This window comes from Sus scrofa, chromosome 15 (genome assembly GCF_054392235.1).
Source record: "Sus scrofa isolate SSC_HxYL_T2T_F1_AM1 chromosome 15, Sscrofa_HxYL_maternal_Yorkshire_Landrace_v2.0, whole genome shotgun sequence".
NCBI classification, from domain to species: domain Eukaryota; kingdom Metazoa; phylum Chordata; class Mammalia; order Artiodactyla; family Suidae; genus Sus; species Sus scrofa.
The window spans coordinates 28355834-28376623 of NC_139397.1; the positions used below are offsets into that span (position 1 = coordinate 28355834).

General features: G+C 37.7%; 1 protein-coding gene across 10 annotated transcripts in view; it reads right to left on the minus strand.

Annotated features, from left to right (window-relative positions):
* THSD7B (thrombospondin type 1 domain containing 7B) overlaps positions 1-20790 on the minus strand; it is a 960849-nt gene that overhangs the window by 274401 nt on the left and 665658 nt on the right. For all 10 annotated transcript variants that reach the window (XR_014830551.1, XR_014830550.1, XR_014830553.1 and 7 more), the window contains one exon: positions 6187-6381. Coding sequence is in view for 6 of the 10 variants with exons in the window: in XM_085001332.1 (XP_084857458.1) it covers positions 6187-6381 (195 nt within the window). In the remaining 4 variants the exon portion in view is untranslated. The remainder of the gene's footprint in view (positions 1-6186; positions 6382-20790) is intronic.

Sequence of the window (20790 nt, forward strand, 5' to 3'; positions counted from 1 at the left end):
GGATGGAACTAGAGAATCTCATCCTGAGTGAAATGAGCCAGAAAGACAAAGACAAATACCATATGATATCCCTTATATCTGGACTCTAATATCCAGCACAAATGAACCTTTTCACAGAAAAGAAAATCATGGACTTGGAGAAGAGACTTGTGGTTGCCTGATGGGAGGGGGAGGGAGTGGGAGGGATCGGGAGCTTGGGCTTATCAGACACAACCTAGAATAGATTTATAAGGAGATCCTGCTGAATAGCATTGAGAACTATGTCTAGATACTCATGTCGCAACAGAAGAAAGGGTGGGGGAAAAAACTGTAACTGCAATGTATACATGTAAGGATGACCTGACCCCCTTGCTGTACAGTGGGAAAATAATAAAAAAATAAAAAAATAAATAAATAAATAAAAAAGCGATATAGGAAGAGGGAGGGAATGGGGAAGGAGGGAGGGTGGCAAGAGAGAAGAAGGAGAGGAACAGAGAGAGAGAAAGAGTGAATAGGAAGAAATAAAGAAATGGTTCATGTACAAAGTAATCAGAAGTTACTGGCACAACAAATATTCTGTACAAATATACACTCTATATTGGTGATATCCTTCTTAATTAAATGGCATTGCTATTTGAAGGAGGATTTAAACAAGTTACTTAATGCGGAGATGGTTCTCACAAAAAGAAACTTATTATCAGAGTCCTTAAATTTGATTACATTCTAGGCATAATCAGTATTTACCTCTGAATTCAGAACCAGTTATACTAAAAAAATATTTAAAAAATCAATCTCTACTACAACTCTAAAGACATATTTCACCTTATGTCAGATGGACACTTGTAACTGATTCTACCAAACAAACAAACAAAAAACCCAAAACAGAAAATACCACTGTATTTAAGAAGTTGGGTATTAGTTATCCAGTCATTTTGAAAAAAATATGTGTGTGCATGTATATATATAGATAGATAGATATAGATATAGATAGATCTAGACAGATCTCCTACTTGATGTATTGATTATTTACAGTATTGTATGAACAACTGCTTTAATTATCACTGAATCTAAATCCTGTGATTATCTAGTTTACATACCATACAGAGAACACCCAGTTATTAAACTAAAGACTCTGGTTAAAAAATATGGAAAAAGGAAAATAAACACCCTAGATGGTCTCCTATACAATGGAGAGGCTTGTATTTGTATCTGTATGCTTCTCTATTTATGTCTATGTTAAAGAGAGAACCATATTGCTTTATACTCTAAACCCTTGCCTATACTATCACCCTTGTTACGGATTGCTTATTAAATTTACTACCAAATTACATGGGAAAAACCAAAACACAAGCATTAGTATCACAACAATAAAAATAAAGCTTGAGAAGTCAAATTTTTCACTAACTGTTTTTTTTTTTTTTTTTTTTACCAATGATTACACAAACAAAAGAAAAGCAAAAAGCATTTTGTTCTCCATCCAAATCTACAAAGATTAACTCATTGCAGTTGCTGACTGTGAACTCAGTACTTCAGAAAGAGGAAATTAAAGACAATAATAGGATACTCTGTATTTTGGACAAAAAACCCTTAGATAGTTAGAAGCATTTCACAAAGTGTTTTAATGAACCTCACTTCTTGCATCTTCACATACATAGAAAAAGCATTATGGTCACTAACTTGAGATTTTTGTATTTTGTGACCAGCATTAGGTTTTCACCAAGATGTATGCTGACTGCATGTATTCCCTAGCAAAAACAAAATCACAGCAACTATCCTTCCTCCTACCAATGAGCTGAGAGGTGGTCTTCAGGGCTATAGTCCTCAGTGAGACCCTGGATAAAGCTTAACTCACAACTCTCATGTTGCACATTTTTCTTTAAATTGAAAGTTTTGATGACCACAAAGGGACCCAAAGCAGATGTTTTCCTTTGCCTGAACTCTACAAGTATCTGCAGCCTTGGTCCCATCATGGGTCCCTTGAGCTTGCCCACCTCTTCAGGGAGTCCAAGTATATCTCTCCCGGGTCTTGGATCTCCTATCTTGGTTGAAAGTTATGAGTTTTATTTGGTGGTTGTTAAACTCCTTGCCATGAAGAGTAGGTTTACCTTGAACTTAGGTTCAAGCAGAGGCAGCTAGGTTAATCAGTTAAAAGACACTGGGAAGATTTTGTTCAGTTGAAAAAGAACAAGGTCCTACTGTATAGCAGAGGAAGCTATATCTGATCTCCTGGGATAGACCATGATGGAAAATAATATTTAATAAAAGGAATGTGTGTGTACACATGAAAAAAGGAGTGTGTGTGTGTGTGTGTGTGTGTGTAACTGAGTCACTGTGCTGTACACCAGAAATTGGCACACCATTGTAAATCAATTATGCTTTAATTAAAAAATAAAATAAATAAATAAAAACAAGGAATGGTTTATCTTAGTTGAGAGATACTGGAATGTTGCTCAGTTGAAAGACACTGAAATTTTGGACTAGGTGATTAGGTAGAGGGGTTGGACTGATGTCTTTCTTTGAACAGCTTAACAGGATTTGTCTGAATAAAAGTGAGAGCTTTCAACTCAGAAGATAAGGGACACCTCTCTTCCCAACCAGTTACAGCTTTCTTATTCAACTAGGAAACTCATAGGAGTGGCAAGCCCTCATACATACAGTGGTCTCATAGGGAAATTCATTCATTAATTTAAAGAAGTTTGGCCTAGGGACTCACACAGAAGATTGGCCACCCTGTGCTCCAAGCACACATGAACGTTTCAGACCACTGAGGGAGAAACTTAGACATGCGAAAGAACTGAAATAACCCTAGGGTGCCACCTCGAGAGGTTAAGTTCACAAATAGCACACAGCCTAACACACACTTCAACAGTAACTTTATCCTGATAAACAGACACTAAAATGTGAAACAAAGCATTCAAATGAGAAGTGGTACCAGATAGACCTCTGCTCACACTCTGCCAGGTTTGTGTATTTATGGAGCTTACACTTGCAAGTAGTTAATTGAGAAATAAGGAAAATTGTGTCCTGAGAAAGATCAAGATGGGACGATTCTGACCTTTCAAAACTGGTCAAACTCACCTTAACACAATGCTCTAACAGAAAAGAAATGATGCCCAAAGGGGAGGAGACGATGACAACATCAGAATCAGAGAGCTATTCCAAAATGCCATGCCAAATCTTGACTTCTTGGATTTTAATACATGAAACAAATGTTTTTCTATCATGGGCATATGGAAATTTTTAAAAATCTATCTAATTTTTTGGCTTATGGTCAATTACCTACATCCAGTACTTCTGGTTTTACCCTGGTGGATTTCTCCTCTCCAAGGCTCTGGATGGATGGTCCATTAAAAACTTTTTAACATAAACATTTTTAATATAAATATGAATTTTCTTTTAAGATTACTCAACTTCAGATAGAACGATGAACTTAATTTCATTCAAACACCAAAATCTCCTGCTTATCAGGAAGGACCCTTCCTCAGTTAAGGGATGGATTAGTATGGATAACACCAGGCCATAATCATTTAAGTGTAAAGGTCCCTATTTTGTACTTATAATAGAACACATTTAGTGACCCACATTAAAAAAAAAAAAAAAGTTGGCTTTCCGCCAACAATCTGCTCCCTGGTCTTGGCGATCTCTTAACAACTGATTTGATGCTGGAAGTTCATGGCTTCAATCCTCATTATGACTTTATTAATACTTTTAACCATATACCTTGTATTCTGCTTATTTTATAAGACTGCTGATTCTTGTGTTACCCACTGAATCTCTAACAAAAATAATCATGACTAAGAGACTTGAAATGATTGGAATATAGTTCTATATAGAATTAAAATAATTATAATAGCATAACTTCAGATATGAGAAGCAACAAGGAAGACTCATTTCCTGGACCATAACAGACTAGTAAGACAGGTGGTCATTCACCTTTATGATAATTATTAGGAGGTCCTGGTCCAATCATAGGTATATCATTGAAATCTTCCCTCAATATAAGAATGAGCCTTCCTAGGGCTGTGGGACAAATTGGTTATGAAATGCCTCCCAAACTTTCATTGAATTTATGACCAAAAGGAGTGAACATCAAACATGGGAAGAGGAAAGATGCTCTTCATCCAACTCTACAAAGATTAACCTATTGTAGTTGCTGACTGACAGTAAACTCAGTGCTTTGGACAGAAGAAATTAAAGATAGTAACAGGATAACCTGTGCTTCAGACAAACAGATACTTAGACATATGCATTTCAGGAAGCATTTTAATAAACCCTATTTCTTACATCTTTATATACATAGAAAAAGCAATATGATCATTAACTTGGGATTTCTGTTCTATGTAACTAGCAGTAAGTTTTCAACAAGATGTGTGCTAACTGCATGTATTCCTAAGGACAAAAAAATCACATAAACTAGGCTTCCCCCTACTTCTTTGGAGCAGTTCCTCAGAGCTATCTGAGAGGCTGTTTCCAGGGCTATGCCCTCAGTAAGACCCTGGATAAACCGTAAGTCACAATGTTCACATTGTGATTTTTTTTTTTTTCAGTTAACAGTACTAAATAATTCATTTGACTGATTCTTTTTTAAACAACTCGTATTTCATGAAACTGGCCAGTTGTCATCTGGATACTAAGACATACAGAGATCAATTAGGTAGGCAAAAGCATAGTAGCTAATAATTTAAAAGAGAACTTCTTGTTTTTCAGTCTGAGTAATTCTTGGGATAGAGTTTGCATAAAAAGGTGTAAGAGTTCTTCAGTATTTACATTAAAAGCGTATGTTAAGTAAAAGTCAAATTCATTAAGGTTTTGATAATTCATAACACAAACTGCACTGGTTGTAAAATGAATAAATATCTATCCTAGGATTTTCAATATTTTTCATTTTCAGTTTGCAGGTACAAAGTGTCATTGCCAAACCTCAAAAAAAAAAAAAAAAAAAAAAAGAAAGAAAGAAAGAAAAGAAAAAGAAAACAATTGGCCACTAGTTAAAAACTTTCTTTTCCCCTTTAGGGAAAGAAAAATTTCCTTTAGGAAATTCTCTCTCCTCTCACTGCTACAGAGAGTTGCTAGGATAATGACTTCTGAAGCATTACCCAGGAAAACACAAACCAATTTCTATTAAATTGCCCCTGAACTTGGAATTATTCCTATCCTATATATTCTATCCTATTATATTGTTGCTCTATAAGAAATTTGTTTCTTAGAAATGTAAGCAATGTTGCATGAAATTATATAAGAACAAATTTTTATAGAAGAGAGATCAAAATATAGTATATCTTATTTGATGTTTCTGTTTATGATTATATGTTTCACCTGTACTTACGAATGGGCTCATAGTTTGTGTTTCAGAAATTTTGTTAAAGGAATTCAAACAAAAGGATTCTTGAAACCAAGAGAATTAGCACTTGAATTGCTTATGAGCACAATGGTCATCTCTGCTTAATTCTTCAACATTAACACAAATTTTCTTATCCCAATTATTATTTAGGAATTTTTCCTTTAGTCCTCATTCCCTGAATTTAGTTTTCTGCGTACATGAGAAAAATACAATGAAGAGAAGTTCTGGCATAGTTATGTAGACAAGAAGGTATATTACTACATCAATTACTTGTATATTATTGGCAAAAAACGCTCTAGGGCCTTGATTAAACTATTCTTTGTTTTAATCTCCATTAAACTTCAAGGATGTAGATAGAACTTATAATTAATATATACCACAAAGCAGAATCTATTATGTAATTTGATTTTTTCTTTCCATGACTAAAATTCTAAAATATCAAGTTATTTATAAGGTAATGGCAAAAGACGATTATATAGGTGAGATCTGCCTTTAATGTTCTGAACAAATGTGGGACTGCTTTCAAGCTTGCTGAGATCATGACATGAAAAACAGCAGAAACCTTGTTACTAGCTACTCCAAGGAAAGTGGTGGATATTGCCATTTATGACTACAAAGATTATAAAGCTATACAAGAGGAACTTCATAGCTATAGAATGGTTCACATCTTTCACTGGTTTCACAAGTATTAACTGAGTACATACTATGTGCCAAGCATAAGCACTGGGGATATATGATGGCAGGGGCTGAGTGGGGAGAGGGAGATACCAGAAACAGTTTCCTATTCTTCTGGAATTTAGCTTCTCCTTGATGGGTTCAAGAGAGTATCACTTGTCTGAAGCTAAAGAGTAAAAGGCACACCCTACCTGTGAGCTGTCGCCGTCTACTTCGAGTTGTTTCACAATTTCTGGAGCAGGGCGTAAACTTGGACCACGCAGTGAAGGTGCAGTCATCATGACACGGGACTGTACATTCTTGCACAAGGGGAGGCATACCATTTGTCTGCTTGAGGCACTCTGTCATTTCTGCCGACTGGTTATTATCAGAGATGCATGAGACAGCTAAAAAACATGGATTCTTTTGTTACTATTTTAATTAAATCAGTCTGCTGCTGGTTCTTGGACAAAATAGCAGAATTCCCCAATGTTAGAAAAAATTTGGTTATCACTGTGATTGCAAAAGGTGTCCAACACAGCTAACCTTATTTCTCTCTGGAAATTAAATGTGTATTGTTGCCAGTGGAGGTATTTGAAAATTTAATTGGTTTCATTATTAATCCAAACCTTGCATTGACAGCAACCAAAATAACATTCAGTCATTTATTGTATTCCTGCTTGTGAGTATTTGACCTCTAGGGATGACATAAAACTAGAAAAGGGAATCTGCAAAAGAGTAATATGAGAACAAAAAAAGGACAAAGCCATCAAAAACCATCTGAACTTTTCCTAGATATGATTTTTGTTTGTTTAAATGGCACTTATGGAAGTGGTCCTACTTTCTCTTGACAATCAGTATTTAAAAAAAAAAATTCTGCTCTCTGTAAGTAAATGTTTTTCCCTAACACTTCAGGATCAGTTAAAAATTCAAAGCATTTTTTTTTTTTTCAAGTACAGGCACAATCTATCCAGATAATCCTGTTACAGATATTCTACCAATCATAGATAACTCTTCAATATTTCTCAAATACTTTTTCAACTAGGATGTCTCTAGTCATACCATGAACTAATAATCTCAAAGTAAAACATTTATGAGATTTTGCTTCATTTTTTATTTGATTCTTTGGGCTAATATCATTTATTTTATTCAATTATGAATGAATGATCTATTCATGCATATTTTATTCATCCTAATTAAGAACTTGAAGGATGTATCCTTATTTTCTAGACCAGCATGTCTCAACCTTGGTACTACTGACATTTTAGATTGGCTTACTACATTTTGTGGGTACAGGAGTGTGTTTTGTGCATTGTAAGATATTTAGCAGCGTTCCTGGCCTTGACCCATTAGATGCCAATAGCACACATGCCCTCCCACATTTGAAAACCCAAAATGACCCCACAAACTGTCAAATGTCACCACCATTGAAAATCACACTTCTAAACTAATTTCTAACCAGGGATGTCTATGAGAATATAGAGAAGACATAATTTCAGACCTACTACATCAGCATCTCTGAAGGAGAATTCCACCTACATTTTTGTCTTTAAGTGTTCAAGGTCATTCTGATCCAGCCTGTCTGCTTACCACCAACATTTGGCATGATGCCTTTGGACATGGTATGTGTTAATGGATATTTTGCTCAATTCATCATCCTAGAGATGATGGATCATTTTTACTACAGTTCTTTAAGATCTACCAATTTTTAAGGAATTAAGAGACCACAGCTTAGGATCATTGTTGTTAAGAACTGCTTATATAAATAAGGAAAGTGTACATAGGGGCTTTCAGTTGCCCATTTCTCTTACATTCTGAATTCCTTCATTCTAAGCACAACACAGAACAAGTCAATCTGAATACCATCCATACACCCATCCCAAGCTATTTATTTATTTACATATTTATTATTTATGAACTGGTAAAAGCCAAATGTATCCAAAGCTTTAGGACCAAGAATTAGCTACTATGACAATGGATGCCAATACAATATTTCCCATTTTGTACATCTGCTCTGTAGCAGGTGGGACCATTCATTTTTTTGAATACTTTTTGTTTTTATCCACATCCTATGAACAAAATCTATTGCACATCAAGCCAACATCACCTGCATTTTCTTTGTTGGGAATATTACAGCCATTAATGATGAATACAACAAGATACTTTTTAAAGTAGGGTACAAGTAAATGCTATTTGAATTCAATGTGTAGATAACTAATTTCGAGTCAATTTGGGGGACTTTTACTGAGCCAAGTTAGTTTTTTTTCCAAGATTACAATGCACGGAATAACATAAAGAGGAATTTGAAATGTTTTAAAATTTTAAATGTTTCAACAAGCATTGTTATTTGAAAACTAAAACCTCTATGAATATACAAATGAAGAATTTTTTCTGAAGATAATAAATTATTTTAAAATGTTCACTTTCTATAATTTCATTGGAATAAGTTTAAAATTTGAAAGGTATGATAAACATTCAATGATATTTTTAAGCTATACAAACTGTGAAATTTGTAATGCACTGGATTTATGAATGTCTAAAATGACCTATTTTGCATAAGAAACTAAGAAAGAATAACTATAGCATATGAGAGAATTCACAGACACTGTTGTCAAGTGGAAGGAAAGCAAATTCCAACTCCAAACATCTGGGAATTATGTGAACTGAGATAGTTAAATTCTTAATTCTTTAGTCTCCTCTTTAAAATGAGTATAATAAGAGCACGTATAACAAAGGGTTGTGAGAAAACTCAAAATCGTGTGTCATGCTCACCCATGGCCAAACCAAGGATATTATTATTATTATCCCATATATGTGTGTGTGTGTATATATATATATGTATGTATGTATGTATGTATATATGTGTGTGTGTATATATGTATGTATGTATGTATATATATGTGTGTGTGTATATATATATCTATATATATATATCTATGTATATACACAATTTTTTTTTAGCAAAAGAGATCAGAATTATGGATACATGAAGTGGGGATAAGGGGAGAGGAATTGGATGAAAGCAGTCAAAAGGTACAAACTTCCAATATAAGTACTACAGTTTTAATGTAAAACATGGTAAGTATAATTAACACTGATGTATGTTATCTATGAAAGTTATTAAGAGAGTAAGTCCTAAGAGTCCACCTCACAAGAACAAACTTTTTCTATTTCTTTAAATTTGTGTCTTTTAGTGATAGTCAATAAATTCATTGTTATATTATTACAATGTAGGTAAGTCAAAATGTAAGTTAAATTATGGTGTACCCCTTGGACTTATATAGCACTGTGTATCAAATACATCTCAGTAAAACTTGAAGGAAAACAAATGAAAAGACTATCTTTACCCCATGGAATTATCAATCTTTGTTTCTTGTGAAATATCAATTGACTGTATTTGCAGTGTCTACTTTGTTCTCTTTTCTGTTACATTTATTTATGCACCCATTCTTTTGACAATACCCTGCTGTCTTAATTAATGCAGCTTTATAGATAGTCTTGAAATTGAGTATCATGGGTCCTCCAACTTTGTTCTTCTTAGTCAGTATTATTTTGGTTACTTTAAGTCTTTTGCTTTCCATATAGATTTTAGAATCATAGCTATAAAATAGCTTATTTGAGTTTTGATTGGGATTGTGTTGAATGTATAGATTAATTAACACATATGGCATCTTAACAATATTGCATCTTCCAATCAACTAATTTTAAATTTTGTTTTAAATTAAGTAGGCTGATAGCTTTAGCAGGTATCCATGCACACACTCTTGCTTGACATACCTCATTTCTTCCTTGGCTATCCTCAGAATCTGAAGGGTAAAGGTGATGAGAAATCTGGGTGAATTTTCACCTGACTCTGTACTACACTTAAAATCACAGTATGTCAGCCAATATATTAGATATGCCCTTAATACATTCACTGCATTAACAGGATTATACAGAACAAATCAGATTCATCACTCTTGCATAAACTGATGCTGTAGTCTACTGGAGACATTGCATGATTCTAAGGGCTAAAGAATACATTAAAAGTTGTCCCATGAAATTTGATCCATATTATTCTCAAGACCACCACTCTAGGTTATTACTAATGATCAATTAACTCAAGAGTGAGTGGCAACTGACACACGACAAAGCCTGCAATGATCAATATAGCACAGGTATCATAGTTTTCAAATTTCGTCAAGTTCAAGGTTCTAATTTGTTTTCAATTATGAAAAAAGCACTAGAAACAAAAACATAAACAAGATAAATAAAACAATTTCCTTCTTGGGACTGTTGTAGTCAAAAAGGAATCATTCAATAAACATTTATTGAATGGCTGGGTACTGAACTAGCCTAGAGGATAGGCAAAAAATGAAGGAACAGCAAGTGAATAATATGCAGGACTGGAAATTCAACAAAGGAAAAAGAGTAGACACATACACAAAGGAAATGTAAAGAGGAGACATTTAGAGAAAGTGGAGATAACTAGCAGCTAGAGGTAAAACCCAATTCAGAGATCCCTTCCATTGGGCAACTCATGGGTAAAGGATATTTTTAAATGTTATTTTTAACCTAAAACATAGTTCTGTGACCAATATTAAATGTGTATAGACTCCTTAAGTCAGATAATTTCTTTTGAGGACCAAGTCTGAGGTAGTAGGTAGAGTGAATTTACCAAATTGTGGGTCTTGGTGTCTAAGAGAACTAAGAATGACTTCCAGTCTTTTTAGTTATCTTGGGCAAATTGTGTAAACTCTCCTAAGACATTTAACTCATCTATACAATGGGAATGATAATACCTACATCATATGATATATTAAGGCAAATGAATTACTTAGTACAGAACTAATAAGCACTTGATACATCTTCCTGGAGAGTTATCTTTTATTATGAGGAAGGCTTTCAGAAATGAAATGTAACACATGGCTTGAAAGAAGATCCCACCATCACTTGTCTTGGTTCAGGAAGAATTTTCCAAATCCTCTCAAACCTTCTTGACCCCTAAGAAATGTGATCGGAACCTCCCTTAAATTATAATGTTGAAGTCAGTAGCCTCTTCTAAAGACTGCATGGCCCTGCCAAGGATATTGTTACATTTCCAAGTGACACTTGAGCATTCTACTTAGTGTCTATAAAAATAATATAAGATAGTAATCCAGGAATAGTAACTGAAATCTAAGCTTTACTGGGAATTCTTTCCAGAAGCACAAAAATAAAAATCCTCATCACTTACAGAGTTTAATGAGAAAAGAGTGAATATTTACACAAAAGAGTGTTGGCCATATTTACACCTCACTTGCTGGGTGTGGTCCTATACAACAGAAACAGCTGTCATGTTCCTCTGTGCCTATGCTGAATTTATAAGAATTTTAACATCTAAGTAATACTGAGTCATATAGCAAAGCTTTTAGAACCATTAGAACTATTTGAGCTTAATTACTAAACATAAGGCAGAAACAATCCCATCTACCATCACATTAAAAAGAATAAAATACCTAGAAATAAACCCACATAAAGAGGAAAAAGACCTGTGCTCTGAAAACTATAAGATGCTGATGAAAGAAACTGAACATGACACAAATAGATGGAAAGATATACCATCCATGTTTTTAGATTGGAAGAATAAATACTCTTAAAATGTTAAAAAGACTATACTAATCAAGGCAATTTATAGATTCAATATAGATTCAATACAATCCCTATCAAATTACAAATGGGATTTTTCATAGAACTAGAACAAAACTTTTCTTTTCTTTCTTTTTTTTTTTTTTTTTAAGGTTTGCACTTACCATATATGGAGGTTCCCAGGCTAGGGGTCCAATTAGAGTTGTAGCTGCCAGCCTACACCACAGCCAGATCTGAGCCATATCTGTGACCTACACCACAGCTCATGGCAATGCCAGATCCTTAACCCACTGAGTGAGGCCAGGGATCAAACCTGCATCCTCATGGATACTAGTCAGATTCACAACAGGACCTCCCAAAACATTGTTAAATATGTATAGAAACAAAAAAGATCCTGAATAGTCAAAGCAATCCTGAAAAAGAAAAACACAACTAGAAGAATCAGGCTTCCTGACTTTAGCCTATACTACAAAGCTACAATTATTGAAACAGTATGGTAATGGCACACACACACACACACACACACACACACACACACACACACACAAACAGAAATGTGTATCAGTGGAACAGGAGAGACAGCCCAGAGATAAATCCACACATCTGTTGTCAACTAATCTATGACAAAGGAGCAAGAATATACAATGGAGAAAAGCCGGTCTCTTCATTACGTGGTGCTGGGAAAAGTGGATAGCCACATGTAAAAGAATGAAATTAGAATACTCCCTAACACCATACATGCAAAATAAACAGACAAACACAATTCAAAATAGATTAAAGGCCTAAACTTAAGGCCAGATATTATAAACTCTTAGAAAATATAGGCAGAACACTTTGACATAAATCTCAGCAATATCATTTTGGATCCACCTCCTAGAATAGAACAAAAGTAAACAAATGGGACCTAATCAAACTTAAAAGTTTTTGCACAGCAAAGGAAATCATAACCAAAACAAAAAGACAACCCATAGAAGGGGAGAAAATATTTGCAAATGAAGCAACTGACTAGAGATTAATCTCCAAAATATACAAACAATTCAAGCAGCACAATATCAAGAAGACAAACAACCCAATCAAAAAATGGTCATAAGTTCTAAACAGACATTTCTCCAAAGAAGACATACAGATGGCCAAAAAACACATGAAAAGTTGCCCACCATCACTATTAGAGATATGCAAATCAATACTACAAAAGGTATTACCTCACACCAGTCATAATGGCCATCATCAAAATTTCTGCAACAATAAATGCTGGAGACAGTGTAGAAAAAGGGAACCCTCCTACACCGTTGGTGGGAATGTAAATTGGTACAAGCACTATGGAAAACAGTATGGAGGTTCCTCAAAAAACTAAAAATAGAGTTACCATTTGACCCAGCAATCCAACTCCTGGGCATGTATATCTGGAGAAAACCATAATCCTAAAATGTTCATTGCAGTGCTATTTATAATAGCCAAGACATGGAAGCAACCTAAATGTCCATCAATAGAAGAATAGACAAAAATGTGGTACATATATACAATGAAATACTATTCAGCCATAAAAAGAACAAAATAATGACATTTTCAGCAATGTGGATGGACCTAGAGATTATTATAATAAATTGAGTAAGTCAAACAGAGAAAGACAAATATCATATGATATCACTCATATGAGGAATCTAATAAAAAGGATGCAAAATAATTTATTTACAAAACAGAAGCAGACTCATAGATTTCAACATCAAACATATGGTTACCCAAGGGGAAATGTGGTAGGGAGGGATGAATTAGGAGTTTGGGATTAACATATATATGCTGGTATACATAAAATATACAACTAACAAGAACCTATTGTATAGCACAGGGAACTCTACTCCATATTCTGTAATAACCTACATAGGAAAAGAATCTGAAGAAGAATATGTATAACTGATTCACTTTGCTGTCCCCTGAAATTAACACAACATTGTCAGTCAACTATACTTCGATAAAATTTAAAAAATAGCTTATGCTCTGGCATTAAGAATAAACCTTCTAAAGGTAACTTTCTCTACCTTCCTGGTGGTCTAGACACTAGACAGCTAATGCACATGGATATTTACTACATTTCTGCCCTAATAGACCTTATTGAAACTGACCCATTTATTCATCCAACCAACCGTTCGCTTGGTCACAAAATATATATAAGGAACTATAAATAATTATAAAAAGCATTGCATGTGAGTGTAAGCAGATATATATGTACAGAGAAATAATATAGCTTTCAGGAGACTATAGTAGCAGCAGTGACAGGCAGGTAGACAGAAAATAGTAGTACAATATTGCAGTTTTCCTAATGGCAGTAACCAGTGGGGAAATCCTGGTATATAAGAGAAAAGTAAGTACTTCCATCTTGAATAGAAAGGAGTGTAAGGGGCAAGCAGGAGAAAAATAAGGCATTACAGAGAATTTACCTGTCAGATATCTGCTATTTAGTTGAACTCTGGGTCTTTTGGATCAAAGCACATCACTTGCAGGTCACAATCAGGAGAAAAGATTTCCTTTTTGGTGCTTTTCAGTATTTAAAGTACTGTAATATCCTAGCGGGAAAGGTCTTTCCATCAGGCAAGGAAGAGGCATTTACTACAGACCATTCCTGTTATATAGTTAGTTCTACCTAGAATGAATCATTGACAAAGAAGGGAAATTCAATGCTTAATTATATTTTATTTATTAAACTTGAAGTATTGCTGTCTTTACTGGAGGAAAATTGTACTCTCAGGTAAAATTAGCTCAAATAGCTGCAGAACAATCTGGCTGTGTGTTGTCTGAAATTGAGCTCTCTCAAGCTTTGGACAGAAAGCTCTCAGAATAGCTGCCTGGAACAGCTGGGTATTCTCCTTAAGGAATGACAGGAAAGCAGGTGGTTGAAATCCTCCAAAGGTCTCTGTAATGCCTGAGGTCACATTTTTCTATTCAAAGTGTTTAGCAGTATACAAAACACATAGACTTGAGTTCAGCTTTATCTCTCTCTTAATCATGACACAGCCTGAGCCTTGGGAAGAAGCCACCAAAATGGGGAAAAGAGTTACTAATTGCTTTCCCCTATTATGTGATTCTTTTCAATTCTAGCAGCATGAAAAGGATTGGCCTGGCAGGAAATGTAAAATTATCTAAGAATTTGGAAAAGAAATAAAGCAAGGACCTATATAAATTCTCCATTCATCTCACAGCTAATTTTTTGAAGACAATGGCTATTAACGTGGGCTGGTTAGGCAGCTTTCCTAGACTTTAATGATGACTGAAATCAGCAGATTATTAACTAATACTAAATGGCTAGTCTTTCTGCCCCCTATCACCTCTAGACTCTGAGAGTCAGACATGCCATGATAAGTTGGTCTTCTTTTCAATTATAATATGAAGAGGATAGGGGTTGCTGACCTTATGATAAGAAGTGATAATGTTCTACCTGGAAAGACAAAGTAAGCATTGAAGCTCGCTACTTCAGATCAGTTCACGTTCATCAGTTCACCAAGGCCATCCACATTACTTTCCTGAAGTCACCCCAACACAAGTTCAACTCTAATAGCTGATAAGAAAGGATACGAAGAATTTCTTTCAAGAGGTCATGATTTCCAGGAAATGAGGGTGACATGCTAGAAAAATAGAAGGGCTCTACTAGTTTGCTGTCCTGCAATCATGAACTGCTTCAGTTCAGGGACAGAGCTCAAGGTATTAGCACATCAAGGATAGGAGCGGGGAGGGTGGGCAGCCAATGCTCAGCTAGGACCATAGGCAACGTGTTCTACATGGCAGACCCTGCACTAGTGGCCTGGGATGCACAGATAAAAGAAACATGGAAATAAAATTTCACTCCACCCTAGGTTCTACAAGAGCATGGCTCTGGAGACTTAGGCACTGAGCAGTCAGGAGCTTTCCAGGACAGAGGGGACATACAAAGGGTGAATAGGATGCACCCAGTGCAGACATGAGCCTGGCCAGGGGCTTGTCACACCTTATTATGCCTGTATAAGAGGAACACACAATATGACAGGCTGGCTTCCTGCCCTTGCTATGCACCTTCTTTTTTGTTTTGCTTTGTTTTTGTTTTTCTGGGGCCACACCCATGGCATATGGAAGTTCACAGGCTAGGGGTCAAATTGGGGGCTGCAGCTGCTGGCCTATACCACAGCAATGTGGGAGCTGAGCCACATCTGTGACCTACACCACAGCTCACTGCAATGCCAGATCTCTAACTCACTGAGTGAGTCCTCATGGACACTAACCGGGTTTGTAACCAATGAACACTTTCTAAGACCCTTTACCTCTCCCTTGATAATGCTCATTACACTTGTAATGACATGTTCCATGTCTGTGTAGTGAGATCACTGATTTAATGGTGCAATGCCAGGTTGCCCCTAGCACATGGAAAGTCTAGTGTTGTAATACAAGAGGAGGTCACAAACCACAAGTCTAAAGAGGTAGAAGTTATAACCGAAATTCACAAACTTGTAATAGATGACTTTAATTCTACTTAACATACATGTCTATATGACTTGAAATATCAGAATCTAAGAAAAATTCTGGGATGACTTGGAGGTTCCAGCTGGAATGTGACAGCACAGGGATTGTGGGCCCAGGCCAGCCCTCTTCTCATCTCCCTCCCAGCTGTATTCTACAACCAGAGGGGTCTTTTTGCACTTGTGAGTGGGCCCAACAGCCAATGCCCCAGAGCTCAGTTCATAAACTGGCCACCCCATCCACCTTTCAGGCCTGGGGTGCACACAGAAGTAGTGTAAGCTTTCCCCAGAGGTAAGATTCAAAGAAGACGCCCTGTTAATTTCTTGAAGAGCAGTTAGGGTAGGGAACTCCAAGCTCCTGACAACTGGGCAGAATTATATAAGAGGATGATGAATGGGGGAGCAGGGGCCCCAGTGAGGGGTCCTCATATTTGCAAAGGAACAGGCTGGAAGGGGGCCAGAGAAGGACCCCCTAAGGCATGGAGGCCAAGGCAGGTCACCTCTTGCTGAGTCTAAGGGCAGACCTGCACTCCACTCCAATCACTTCATTAAGAAAGACGCAATCTTTCCTAAGTGCTCCCTTCCTGGTAAGTAATCAGGAAAGGTACAAAGGCCAATTAAAGCTATTACGGTTTGAGACATTTTACTTCTTTTCCTTCCTAGTTAAAATAATTATTTTCAGCTCAACATGCAGTTTATTTTTTCTTCTTTAAAGGGCTGCACCTGCAGCAAATGGAAGTTCCCGGGCTAGGGGTTGAATCAGAGCTGCAGCTGCCAGCCTACACCACAGCCACAGCAATGCTGGCTCCTTAACGCCCTGAGTGGGGCCAGGGATCAAACCCACATCCTCACTGACACCATGTCGGGTTCTTCATCTACTGAGCCACAGTGGGAACTCCCTGTCTTCTCATTTTTTAAATATTTTATTGAAGAATAGTTGATTGACAATGTTGTGTTAATTTCTGCAAGGTGTTTCAGTTATACACATATCCATTCTTTTTCAGATTCTTTTGCCATATAGGTTGTCACAGTATAGCGAGTAGATTTCCTTATACAGCAGGTCTAACTAGGCCCCTCCAGGATAGTAGCCGGGTGCCTGGGGCACCCAAGCAGGGGTCTCAGATCTGCAAGAAGGTCCTTCATAAACACTCTGGGTCTTTTCCAGCATCTGCAATAAGTGTGGCCCCCATCCACTGGGTGGCTGCTTGCCCTGGTGACATCCACCACTAAAGTCTCATCTCAGGTTGAAAGACTCATGATTGACTCCCTCTCAGGATGATCAGGGGCACTGTCCTCTAAGCTGATGAGGCCTCAGCACAGCTGGGTACCTGCTAGGGCCCCGTGATCCGTGTCATGGGAGAGTCAGGGCAGATTCTCCTGTGAAGCTTGCTGGCATCAGCAGCTACCATACCTTCCTTGGGTATGTGGGCACTGCTGAAGAATCTTTAGCACAGGAAACTCAGGAAGTATTTGAGGAGACATTAAGGCGCTCCTGCTGGAGAAGTGCTCCTGTAGGGCATCTCTTCTAAGAGTCTCAGACAGGACATGGATCAGAAAAACTTCAGCTTTCTTCTGTTTCCCTAGCGAAACTCTCCACCTCTAAAATATCAGCCCTGAGTCAGGGAAAACTGTAACACATGTCCCTTCTGCTCCACTTCCCCTCCCCCACATTTTTCTCTTTTTCCACCAATCACCCATCCTAGTAAGAAGAGGAGAGCTTTTTATTCTTCCTGTTTTACAGACACTTCCCCTGCATAGCATCCATCACCCTCCTGGAGTGGCTTGATCCTCTCCCTTTCCCTGAAGCCACACATGATAGACAGGATGCAGAGAGAGGAATCTGATTGGACTAAGGATCCACATTAAAAAGCACTGAAAAAATATGAAGCCTGCCATATACAAGCTTTACCACTAGGTACTAATGCCCTGGACAGCCCAGCCTGTGACTGGCCAGGGTACGGATGTCTCTCCTAATAACGAAGGACACACATTAAGGTGCCCCAAAATCATAGAGAGATTCTCTGAAGCCCCACCATAAAGAAGGAGGCAGGGGTCATTGGGCAATGCACCTTTGGGAGAGGAGGGTGCCAGGTGCTAAAGGACTTAGGTGCTCTACTGGATAGCCCAACATCATTGGTCCCTCAGTTTAAGAAAAGACCTATGAGATGTGTGTGTGTGTGTGTGTGTGTGTGTGTGTGTGTGTGTGTGTATCACTATGTTTCCAGGGTGTTATTGTTCTTCTGTTGCCAATGTAACAAATTCCCAAATATTTAACAGCTTAAAAGAACAGAATTTTTTCTTACAATTCTAGGAGTCAGAAGTCCGAAATCAGTTGCCCCGGCTAAAATTACGATGTCAGTAGGGTTGTTTTTTTTTTTTTTTTGCGGAGGCTCTAGGAATAATCAGGTACATTGCCATTTCCAGCTTCAGTGGCTGTCTACTTTTTCTCTCCCAGCACCTTCCTCAGCCTTCAAAGCCAAGAATATGGCATTATCACGTCTCTGCTTTCGTCATCAAAGTGCTTCCCACTTCCCACCTATAAGGTCTGTTGTGATCATATTGGATCCACCTGGGTAATCCAGCAACCTCGCTCCACCTCAGGTCCCATAATCAGTCACATCTGCAAGATCCCTTTTGCCGTGTAATGTAAGGTAGTCACAGGTTCTGGGGATTAGGACTTGGGCATTTTGGGCGGGGGAGGGGGCTCAGCCAGCTTACACCACAGAACAAAGGTATGTTTTCCTGCTCTGATGCACTCAGAGTTTCATTCACTGGAATGTGAACCAAGCTTACCTTATCTACTTCCAATAACAAGAAGAAAAACAGAGTTAACACAATCAGGTTTAACCATAACTTTCCCAGTCCCTGCTCTCACACCAGGTTGGTTTGGTTCTGTTTAATTATTTCATTTTTCAAACACCCTGCCTGGCTTCCCTTAGCCACCCAGACAACTGTTAGAACTACTCTCTCCACATTCTGTTAGGTACTCTTAGGGAAAACAAGTGGACAGGTGGAAATATTTCTCATTTAAGATGAACAATCTATAAGAATGTCCATCTATCTTAAACAAAAGTGCTTTCTAGGGAGTTCCCATCATAACTCAGTGGAAAAGAATCTGACTAGCATCCAGGAGGACACAGGATGTTCTACCTCTGGCCTCGCTCAATGGGTTAAGGATCCAGCATTGCTGTGAGCTATGGTGAGGTCACAGACACAGCTCAGATCTGATGTTGCTGTGGCTGTGGCATAGGCCAGCACCTACAGCTCCAATTTGATCCCTAGCCTGGGAACCTCCATATGCCATAGGTGTAGCCCTAAGAAGACCAAAAAAAGTGCATCCTAATGACAGATACTGAGATTTGGGTCAGTCTGAGCCATGTGAAATGCAAAGCCACTTTCCCCCATCCAACTGTTAACACTTTAATTGTTGGCTTCATGAGTGAAGAAAGGGACAATTTCTTTAGAGAATTACTGAAATTGAGACAGGATGAGAAGAGCTGGAAGGAATAGGAAGTTCTGTGTCCTAGAACAGAAAGTCGAGTCTAAGCTCTCTTTCACAGCAAGTATGTCTTTTTCATCCTGCTCTGAACTGTCCACTGTGAGTGACAACAACCATGAACCACCCTCACAGTCCACTTCATGAGCCAAGAGCTGCCAGGGTCGGGGTGCACAACAACACAGGCTCTCAGATGCTGCATGGAATAGCCTTCCTGGCTTGTTTGCCCAATTACACTGGCCACAGAGGAGTGGGAGGGACTACTCCAATCCTTTCGGGTAGCCACCCCAGGTAGCCAGCACTGGGGTGGGGCAGGGCCAGGAGCCCTGGCAGCTTAAGTGCAAACCGAGAAGGAGGCTTCCGAGCACGGCATTTCTCAGGCATGGATACTAGTGTCACCTCGGCCTGACTAAGCCAACTTCTCCACTCAAGGATCAGTTCCAGGCCCTTCCCCTTTGGATGTCAATCACCTGAGCTCAACCTACCAGTTCTTCCACGTTCTCTCATTCTCTCAGTGGATGCCCTGGCCATTCCATTTCTGTGACAATTATATATAGTCGAGAAGATATTTTCACTTGCTGTTATCCAAATGAGTCAATTTGGAATTGAAAGCCAGTTCTTGCCATATTCCAAGGCTTTTCGTTTTCCCCTTGTATTTTTTTTTCTCTTCCTGTGCCAGGCCTAGCATGTGAAAGCTCAGTATTTGGAGGTCCCATTCTTCAAAACTATCATTTGAATAAAATGTGTGCTTATTATTACATGCTGAATGACATATAGGCAACTTCTGAGTGGCACAGCATGAGCTGTGGAAATTGCATTAAACAATAAACCCGTAATTGCTTGTTGGGGTGCTTTAATTGACTCCTAAGTACCATATGCAAGCTGCATGGCTGCAGGAGCCCAATTAGAAGGTTGCTTATGGAAAGATACAACTTATTTTGCATGTTGGAAACATATTCCTCAATTATGGTTGCTCTCTCAGAAAAAAATTCAAGTAAATAAGAAATGATTAGTAAGGTAATAGTGTAGACTCAGTCCCTCAGTCACCCTCAAGCACTTTCTTCAGACCCTAATACAAGATCAGGAAGTGAACAGTTAAAAATATCCATTTGCTTTATTCCAAGGCATTTTTTTAAGCCTGAGAGCTGCCTGTACTCACAGCTAATCAAGGAAATATACACAGATAGGGCTCTTAGCTTCAAGGGATTTGTCCTCTAATTGAAAAACACTAG